This window comes from Euphorbia lathyris, chromosome 1 (genome assembly GCF_963576675.1).
Source record: "Euphorbia lathyris chromosome 1, ddEupLath1.1, whole genome shotgun sequence".
Taxonomy (NCBI): domain Eukaryota; kingdom Viridiplantae; phylum Streptophyta; class Magnoliopsida; order Malpighiales; family Euphorbiaceae; genus Euphorbia; species Euphorbia lathyris.
This window is the reverse complement of record NC_088910.1, coordinates 3,135,376-3,146,081: the sequence shown is the minus strand read 5'-3', so window position 1 is coordinate 3,146,081 and position 10,706 is coordinate 3,135,376. Positions and strand designations below refer to the sequence as shown.

At 36.4% G+C, this 10,706-nt stretch overlaps 1 protein-coding gene across 1 annotated transcript; it reads left to right on the top strand.

The window, feature by feature from the left end:
- Positions 1 to 9,438: 9,438 nt before the first annotated feature.
- On the top strand, positions 9,439 to 10,065 carry LOC136216559 (probable aspartyl aminopeptidase). Its single transcript, XM_066003105.1, has 3 exons — positions 9,439 to 9,603; positions 9,682 to 9,754; positions 9,915 to 10,065. The coding sequence occupies exons 1-3, from the start codon at positions 9,439 to 9,441 to the stop codon at positions 10,052 to 10,054; spliced, it is 378 nt and encodes a 125-aa protein (XP_065859177.1). The 3' UTR covers positions 10,055 to 10,065.
- Positions 10,066 to 10,706: the final 641 nt, after the last annotated feature.

Below are 10,706 nucleotides of genomic sequence, written 5' to 3'. Positions count from 1 at the left end.
CTAGTGTTGAATAAGAAAGACTCGATCAAACCTAGGGAAATTGCAAAGAAACTTGAGGTCAGAACAGATTGGTTTATTCCTTTTGTATTAAAGTATATGGAGTAATATATGCTTCTGCATTTGACTGAATATTATGTGATACAATCAATTGCATGACTACTTTGATATATTCTATTTGGCATACTGACGTTTCTGCCTTTATGTACTTGTGAGTTCATTTTGAGGTTCATTCAAGAATTGATTCTTTGGTTTGTTTGTTTCTATCATGTTAGTGTTAAACTGGCAAAAATGGGTTACAGCAAGGAGATTCTAACTGTAGCATTAATTCAAGGGATGAATTTAGCATCCTTGGGCTAAAAAATGGTTGGTTTTGATTTCAAAAGGAAGGGGTTGAGGTAATTTAATTTTCGAGTTTATTTACTTTTATATTTGGGTGCTTTTTTAACTTCTAGGGTTCTTGTTTGAACTTGGTTTTGAAGGATAAATTTTTGAGATGCTCAGAAGCTGGGTTGCTTAGTGAGTTTGAGATACTCTTTCTATTGGTTTAAGTTGATCTACTACGCTTTGTTCTATTGGTAGAGGAAGAAAAAGAATATGAAGAGTTGAAGAATTTATCATTGAGTGTGAAACCAGAGAGGAACTTAGCTGCTTGATGGCTACGAAATGGAAGAACTTGAATACTCTTCTGACCGTATTCATAGAAGCTATTAGTTCTCTTTCTTTCAGAGTTTGCAATTGATAATTTTGATAGTGAATTGATAGAATGCAGGGTATGTGGTTGTTCTTTGCAAGCCAAATGTTTGGGAGTACCTTTTCGAATCAAATGGTAGGCCAAAAGTTGTCAATTGTTACTGATAAACCTTAGACTACAAGGCATCGGTTTGATGAATGATGCTTAAGGTAAGAGATGTGATTGACGTAAATTTGTCTACTTAAGAAAAGAAAAGAAATTAACATAATGATATCTACATGTATGTATATATAGAGCTCATCCACAAGTGGTTTATATAACGGTAGATGAGCACTTATTATGTATGATTGATTCCTCAATTTTCGGGGAAGGAATCCAAAAAACTAGTGTTTATGTTTCTCATCATCATTCAATCAATGTAATTTGTACTTCAAGGATTTGAATTCTTTATAAGGAGATTGAAAAGTTTGTTAAATTTTGGTTGAATTTATTTTCATTATAAAGGATTAAAGGGAACTGAATTTGTTTTTGTTGAAATTGTGAATAAGGAAAAGTGATGATTCATTTGTAGCTCAGTTTGGTGTTCTTTCTAGTGTTATTTTCTGTGGGAAGAAATTGTTATATAGCATACATATTATACTAATGCTTACAAATAGATATATCAGTTGTCAATTGATATGCGAATGTTTTAAACTGATGATTCATTTTTTAAATACCTTCTTGAGCTGTCTCAGTTTGTTAAAAGCTCGTATTTAAAAATGTTTTGAGAATCAGACATGACATCAAACCAGATTTATATTTGGCATACCATTTGTTAAAAGCTGTGTCCTGGTAATTGTTGATGCGTGCAGACTGCCTGAAACGGTATGCTATGTTGTCTGTGGTGTTTCTTGCAATACTTTCCTTCCTTATTCAATCCAATTTCTTGATTCTAGATTAATCAAGTGTTGGAAAAAGTTTTGGGAAGCCTTGAAGATAGCCACCTATTTTGCTAGTGTTGAATAAGAAAGACTCGATCAAACCTAGGGAATTTGCAAAGAAACTTGAGGTCAGAACATATTGGTTTATTCCTTTTGTATTAAAGTATATGGAGTAATATATGCTTCTGCATTTGACTGAATATTATGTGATACAATTAGTTGCATGACTACTTTGATATATTCTATTTGGCATACTGAAGTTTCTGCCTTTATGTACCTGTGAGTTCATTTTGAGGTTCATTCAAGAATTGATTCTTTGGTTTGTTTGTTTCTATCAGGTTATTGTTAAACTGGCAAAAATGGGTTACAGCAAGGAGATTCTATCTATAGCATTGTTGGGCTTGGCCCAAATATAATTTATGAAAAAACCCCATGTCTTTGTTTTTTAGGATGGAAAGTATCCCACATTGCTTTCAAAGCACTAGGTGGAGATACTTATTAATGAGGTCCTCACACACTTGGGGTGTGCCCCAACGGGTACCCACTTTTGTGAAAGGGTGAGGACCTACCTCTTGGTTGACCACCACATGCGCGCCACCGCCGCCGTCCGTCCGAACCGGGCAGGCCGGGTTGGGTTGGTGTGGTGTAAATACTATAATTTTTTATTGGAAAATTAATAATATTTTTTATTATTATTTTATAAATTCGATTTATTTTTTTATTTAATTTATTAGTCTCTAATTTAGTCTTTCCGAACGTTATTCATAACGTCTATTTTTCTGAACGTGTCTTCTCTAAAACCCAGTCTCACCACTTCCCTGATTTCTCTCCCACCTTCTTCTCCTGTAAATCAGAGCTCAACAGCTCTATTTTTTCTGTATAAATAGGTGGTGTGAGACTGCCATTTTTGAAAAACAATTGATTTTACTTTTGAACTGAGCAATTGAGATTGAGTGTAGACAGAAACGAAATTGTACGATTGCAATACAATTTCGTATTACAGAGGGCTGTTTTATCTTGGAGGCGACCGGAGTTCATACTGCTTGCAATTTTCCGGTAGTTCCGCGAACGTCTTAAAGAAAGCGACATTGTCCGCGACTCTGCCCATTTATTTTTTGTTCGGTTTCCTGCTATTTTTATATTCCAGTTCCAACAATTTTAAGACGGTTCAATTACTGCTGAGATGGCTACCGAATAATCAAATGGGATTGCTGAAATCAACAAGCCATTCCGGTTTGAAGGAGCTCACTTACGAAGATGGAGACAGAAGATGTTGTTCTACCTCACAACAAAGAAGGTAGCTTCTGTTATGACTTCTGAAAAGCCGGTTGTTCCTGAAGATGGTGATGAGGCAAATGTTCGTGCTGCTGAAAAATGGACAGAAACTGACTTTCTGTGCAAAAATTTTATCCTCAATGGGTTAACAGATGACCTGTATGATTATTACACTGCTGAAGAAAAAACTGCCAAAGAAATTTGGGAAGCTCTACAGAGGAAATATGACACAGAGCAGGCTGGGTCGAAAAAATATGTTGTCAGCCGCTACCTCAAATTCCAGATGACAGATGACAAATCAGTGGAGTTTCAATCTCATGAATTGCAAAAAATAGCACATGAAATCATTTCAGAAGGTATGCCTCTAAATGATCAATTTCAAGTTGCTGTCATTATTGACAAATTGCCTCCTTCGTGGAAAGATTTTAAAAATGTTTTGAGGCACAAAACAAAAGAATTTTCGATGGAAAGTCTGATTACACGCCTCCGAATTGAGGAGGAAGCTCGAAAACAAGATTTAAAAGAAGAAGTGCTTATTGTTCTAATAACACTAAAAGATCCACTGCGGTTCTGAAACCCACTCAAAAGAATTTTAAGAATCAGAACCGCAAACCAATCCAAAACCACAACACCCGAGTTAATTTGAATTGGAACCTTCAAAGGAACCAAAATAGGCCACAGCAACAGCCACCTAGAAATGATGCTTCTTTCCTATGCTTTAATTGTGGGAAACCAGGTCATATGGCACGTAAGTGCAGGAACAGGCCAAACACTACTCCTAGTATTAACCTGACTGAAGAGCAACATAATTTGGTTGCTATGATTTCTGAGATCAACCTCATAGGTGGATCATATGGGTGGTGGATAGACACTGGTGCTTCCTGCCATGTTTGCTATGATAGAAGTATGTTCAAAACATACACTGCTGTGACCGAAGATAAGAAAGTGTTGTTGGGTAATTCCCATACCACTATTGTTGCTGGAATTCGTAATGTGGAATTGAACTTCTCATCTGGAAAAACCTTAACTTTGAAGGATGTGATGCATACTCCAGAAATGAGGAAAAATTTGGTTTCGAGCTATCTTCTCAACAAGGCTGCTTTCACTCAGACTATAGGAGCATATTTATTTACTTTGACTAAGAACAATGTGTTTGTAGGAAAAGGTTATGCAACTGAAGGCATGTTTAAGTTGAATGTTGAGATTAATAAAGTGAATGCTTCTGTTTACTCCTTGTGTACTTTTAATGTTTGGCATGCTCGTTTTTGTCATGTTAATAAGCGTATCATTAAGAACATGAGTAACTTAGGATTAATTCCAAAATTGAATTTAAATGAGTTTCTTAAATGTGATTATTGTAGTCAGGCAAAAATCACAAAAAACACCTCATAAATCCGTTGTTACGGTTTCTAAACCTCTAGATTTAATTCATTCTGATATATGTGAATTAGATGGAAAGTTGACTGGAAATGACAAACGGTATTTTATAACCTTTATTAATGACTGTTCTGACTTTACTTTTGTTTATTTGATGAAAAATAAAAGTGAAGCGTTTGACATGTTTAAGTTGTTCATAGTTGAAATAGAAAATCAATACAATAGGAAAGTCAAGAGACTTCGTAGTGATAGAGGCACAGAATATGGTTCTAGCTTGTTTATTGAATTTTATAAATCACATGGTATTATACATGAAACCACAACACCTTATTCACCAGAAATGAACGGAAAGGCTGAAAGGAAAAATATGACTCTTACCGAATCTGTAGTAGCTATTATGCTTAGTTCAGGTGCTGCATCACATTGGTGGGGAGAAATCCTATTGACTGTTTGCTATGTGCTAAATAGGGTCCCTAAGTTAAAAAGCAAAATCTCTCCTTATGAGATCTTGAAAAATAAAACACGTAGCCTATCATATTTTAGAACTTGGGGTTGTTTGGCTTATGTTAGGATTCCTGACCCAAAGAAAGTCAAACTTGCTAGTAGGGCTTATGAATGTGTGTTTATTGGATATGCTGTGAATAGCAAAGCATATAGGTTCTATGATTTGGATGCACATGTTATCTTGGAGTCAAATGATGCTGACTTTTATGAAGATATATTTCCTTTTAAATTGAGAAATAGTGGGGGTGCATCATCTAGTAACATGCCTGCTATTAGACCTATAGTGCAAAAAGAGATTGAGGAATATGAACCTAGGAGAAGTAAGAGACCTAGAGTATCTAAAGACTTTGGTTCTGACTTTTATGCATTCACAGTAGAAGAGGGTCCACTTACTATACATAAAGCCTTAGCCTCCTTAGATGTTGATCTATGGCAAGAAGCCATTAATGATGAAATGGACTCACTTGAGTCAAACCAAACTTTGCACTTAGTAGACTTACCACCAGGTTGCAAACCAATAGGTTGTAAATGGATCCTTAAAAAGAAACTAAAACCTGATGGTTCAGTAGATAAGTATAAGGCTCGCCTTGTAGCTAAAGGCTTTAGACAAAGAGAAAATGTTGATTTGTTTGATACTTATTCACCTGTTACTAGGATCACGTCAATACATGTTTTGATTGCTATTGCTTCTGTGCACAATCTAGTGGTGCACCAAATGGATGTTAAAACTGCGTTTTTAAATGGTGAATTAGAAGAAGAGGTTTATATGGATCAACCTGAGGGCTTTGTAGTTTTTGATCAAGCCCATAAGGTATGTAAGTTAGATAAGTCTTTATATGGGCTAAAACAAGCACCTAAGCAATGGCATGCAAAATTTGATAACCTAATTATTTCAAATGGCTTTAAGGTGAATGAAAGTGATAAATGCATCTACTACAAATATGAAAATGGTGTCTGCACCATTATATGCTTATATGTTGATGACTTGCTTATTTTTGGATCTAATATTCATGTTGTGAATTCTGTTAAGTCAATGCTATGTGAAAACTTTGACATGAAAGATCTAGGAGAAGCGAACGTCATTCTTGACATAAAGATAACTAGGTCTGAAACTGGAATTTCTTTAGATCAATCTCACTACATTGAGAAGATTCTAAAGAAATATAACTACTTTGATTGTAAACCTGCACGTACACCTTATGACCCTAGTATAAAACTTTTTAAGAACACTAGAGACATCGTAAGACAATCAGAGTATGCTAGCATAATTGGCAGCCTTCGTTATGCCACTGATTGTACTAGATCCAACATCGTGTATGTCGTAGGATTGCTATGCAGATTTACTAGTAGACCTAGTGTGGAGCATTGGAATGTTATAGAAAGGGTCATGAGATACCTTAAAAGAACCATGAAACTTGGATTACATTATCAAAGGTTTCCAATAGTCCTTGAAGGATATAGTGATGCTGATTAGAATACCTTATTAGATGATTCCAAGGGTACTAGTGGCTATATTTTCAATATAGCTGGTGGTGCAGTTTCATGGAAGTCTAAGAAACAGACTATTCTAGCTCAATCAACTATGGAATCAGAACTGATTGCACTAGTTGTGGCTAGTTAAGAAGCAAGTTGGTTGAGAAGTCTGTTAGCTGAGATTCCCCTATGGGAAAAACCAATTCGAGCTATATTGATCCACTGCGATAGTACCGCGGCTATTGCTAAGATTCAGAATCGTTATTACAACGATAAGAAACGACAGATACGTCATAAGCACAACACTGTGAGAGAGCTACTCACTAAAGGAGCTGTTAGAGTGGATCACATACGCTTAGAAGAGAATTTATCCAATCCTTTGACGAAAGGATTAGCTAGAGAGAAAGTCCAGAATACGGCAAAGAGTATGGGACTTATACCCCTACAGTGATGAGTTACACACAATGGTAACCCAACCTATAGACTGGAGATCCCAAGAAATAGGTTCAATGGGTAATAACAAGTTGTGACGTAATATGTGTCAGATAATGCAATTTGAAGCATGAACATCCTGAAGCGATGTGAGGTTGAGATAATAGAAACTCTTAATGAAGTCTATACTCCAGTTCGAGTGAAGTACAGAGCTACAAGAGTACTTTTGATAGACTCGCCTATATGAATGTGGAAGTGAGGCCGCTTCCTATGAGTTTAGGGCAAAACTCTAGAGCATTCATTATACCGAGATAGACGTGCATGGCCATAAACGCACGAGCTACTAGAACTAAACTCTGAAAAGGTTATGACGTGATATAATGTCAGAGATAGAGTTCAAGACTATGAGTCACTCTAGTAAAATCTGAACTATGCTCACTACGCAAAGGTTCAAATCGAAAGATACCTCTGTTTATGTTTGACCTTATGTAACTACTCAGCAAAACGTTTTCAAAAATTCTAGTGGGGGATTGTTGGGCTTGGCCCAAATATAATTTATGAAAAAAGCCCATGTCTTTGTTTTTTAGGATGGAAAGTATCTCACATTGCTTTCAAAGCACTTGGTGGAGATACTTATTAATGAGGTCCTCACACACTTAGGGTGTGCCCCAAGTGGTACCCACTTTTGTGAAAGGGTGAGGACCTACCTCTTGGTTGACCACCACACAAGCGCGAGTGCCGCCCGTTCGAACCGGGCCGGGTTGGGTTGGTGTGGTGTCGTGTGAATACTATAATTTTTTATTGAAAAATCCCACCTTCTTCTCCTGTAAATCAGAGCTCAACAGCTCTATTTTTTCTGTATAAATAGGTGCTGTGAGACTGTCATTTTGGAAAAACAATTGATTTTACTTTTGAACTGAACAATTGAGATTGAGTATAGACAGAAACGAAATTGTACGGTTGTAATACAATTTCGTATTACAGAGGGTTGTTTTATCCTGGAGGCGACCAGAGTTCATACTGCTTGCAATTTTCCGGCAGTTCCGCGAACGTTTTAAAGAAAGCGACATTGTCCGCGATTCTGTCCATTTATTTTTTGTTCGGTTTTCTGCTGTTTTTATATTCCAGTTCCAACAATTAATTCAGGGGATCAATTTAGCATCCTTGGGCTAAAAAATGGTTGGTTTTGATTTCAAAAATGGTCGATCCGTTCCTGTCTTTGATGGCATTGTGGCATGTACGGAACGTGTTTCGGTACGGGTTTTGTCATGCCAAATTCTTGTTTCTGTCCAGATTATGAGATTATTACATGCTTAGGAAGTAGAATATATAACTAACTACAAGATAGGAAAGAAGAATTAGATAGAAGTAGGGATTCCCCGTCCCCGTCCCCGTCAACTAAATGGGGACAAAAACTGTCCCCGTCCTCGCCCCACGGGGATCCCCGCGGGTACGGGGAATCTCCGTTTACCCATTTCGTACAAAATTATCAATTATAAAAAAATTAACTAAAAGACATAAAATAGCCAATAAACACTAAACCATTAAATGTTTAAAGAAAACATTAAATCATTAAAAATATATAAAAGTTATAGAGAAGGGTGGAGATAAAACCTTAGAAAATGAAGCAGAGAATGGTAAAGAGCTGCTGGAGATATTTGTTTAGAAATTCTAATATTTAAAAAATTTAATATTTGTTACTTAGTGAAAGATTAACAATAAATAGAATTAGTTGATTTTAATTGGTTATAGTTCGATTCTCCATACTTACATTTTAAGCAAATGTTTTAGCATTTTATTTATAAACGGGGATTAAACGGGGATTCTCCGTCGGGGCTTTACGGGGACGGGTATGGGGATCCCCGCGGGGCGGGGATACCATTTCCCGGCCCCGCCCTGTACCCTCCTACGGGGACCATATTGGTCCCCGTCCCCGTCCCTGCTAAAAAACGGGCGGGGAACCGACGGGTACGGGTATTCCCCGCCCCAGTTGCATCCCTAGATAGAAGGCAAACATATTAACTTAAAATTAGAAACAAAAGGCGCCAACGAATATCATAACATGCACTATACTTATTTGTACCCACCTGAAGCTGGTATCACATTTTTTACATACAAACCTGAAGCTGGTATCACATTTTTTACTTTGTATGTGTGTATATATATATGTTTGTTAAATTACAGTAATGATCAATTTTTGCATCACTGGACTTCTAATTTCATGATTTAATTGGACAATTGCATATTTCAACCAGAACCTTTGATAAATTACCAAATCGGTCCAAAAATTCAAATGTTACACAAATTTTGATAGAAATGTCGGAGATGAACATAAGATATATGATTGGGCCTTAACTACCAGTTCGAGCTTTTAGTTTAATCGGTTCCATGACATGGTATTAGAGCCTCTAGGACCAAACGGTCGAGGGTTCGAGTCCTGGGCAGCTTTATTTTAACATGGTTTCTGGACAGCTTTATACCTTCTCTCAATCGGTGTTTTACAATCTGTTTCCAGGTGACTCGATTTGGGAAAACTCTGTAAAAATGGAGATAGAAAGAACAGAATAACGGATTTGGTAAAACTCGGTCTCACTCTTTTCGATTTGGTAAAAATTTCTCCATTCCTCTTTTTGCTCTATCTTTTCCCGTTTCCCTAATCTATGTTTCCAGGTGATTCGATTTGGGAAAACTCTGTAAAAAATGGAGATAGGAAGAACAGAAGAACAGATTTGGGAGAACTCCGAAAGAAATGGAGAGAGGTAATAAATGATAGCCTTGAGCATAGCTCACTTCCAATACTGGCGCTCATTACCAATCATCACACCATCCTTATTTCCTCGCTCTCCCGTTTATGGTATCCGTCCTCGCAAATTATCCACCTCCATAACTGCTCCTCTCTGTTTTACTTCGAATAACACCCAAATCTCTGAGGTATGGTATTTAATTTATACATTCATTCTGTTTTTTGGCTTTGTATATTATTTTGAAATGACATTGTTTGTTTATCAGAATGGTGATAGGTCGATTGTTGGGGATTTTCTGGACTATCTCAACGAGTCTTGGACTCAGTTTCATGCTACTGGTACATTCCTTTTCCTCTTTTATTTTCTTTTCTTGCTGGTTAATAATGAAGATTTAGTTTCAACTGATACATTCAATTTGGCAAGCATATTTATGAGTAGAATTACAAATTGAGGTTTTTATTGATGTTCTATGCGGGTTGTTTATATTTCTGTTTCCAGCCGAAGCTAAAAGGCAACGTATTGCTGCTGGTTTTCATTTGCTTAATGAAAATGATGAATGGGACCTAACGCCTGGTGGACGCTACTTCTTTACAAGGAACATGTCCTGCTTAGTTGCTTTTGCTGTTGGGGAGAAGTAAGTCTAAAATATTCTATTTATTCACAAGTGCTTATGATGCTGCCTCATATCAAATCATGATAGAGAAAGAAAAGGTTTTCAGTGTTCGGCTGTGTAGGATATATATTCGAAATAGTTCTGATACTGTAGGAATAGTCACCTAATTATTACTTATTTACCCAGATTTCCTAAGGCCCCGTTTGGTACGCCGTAATGGAATGACCATTACAATGGAGGTTCATTACCATGTTTATTTTTGTTGTAATGGAATCATCGTTACATTATTTAATTTTTCTTCACAAATTTATGTAATGGGCATTACAAATAAAATAGTCATCAATCCCCATTACGACAGCCTTTGTATTTTTATTACTAACGGTGAAATACGAAAAAAACCGAAAAAATACGAAAATGTGAAAAAACCGAAAACGAAAAAAAATGCAAAAAACAAAAAACATGAAAACTAGGGGTGCATCAGTTCGGTTTAAACGGCATACCGAACCGAACCGAGTGAATTCGGTTTTTCAGTTCGGTTTTTTTAACAATTCGGTTCGGCATCGGTTTTAATGTTAAGTGTATTTCGGTATTCGGTTTGACAGAAAATGTAAAAAAACTGAACCGCACTGAATTACACATATTTTACATTTATACATATTTATATACATATATTTGAT

Bases quoted from the DNA above. Each gene is read 5' to 3' on its own strand.
- LOC136216559 (XM_066003105.1), top strand. From the start codon at position 9,439: ATGATAGCCTTGAGCATAGCTCACTTCCAATACTGGCGCTCATTACCA. The intron at 9,604-9,681 runs GTATGGTATTTA...TTTGTTTATCAG, and splicing joins ATAACACCCAAATCTCTGAG to AATGGTGATAGGTCGATTGT. The intron at 9,755-9,914 runs GTACATTCCTTT...TTCTGTTTCCAG, and splicing joins GACTCAGTTTCATGCTACTG to CCGAAGCTAAAAGGCAACGT.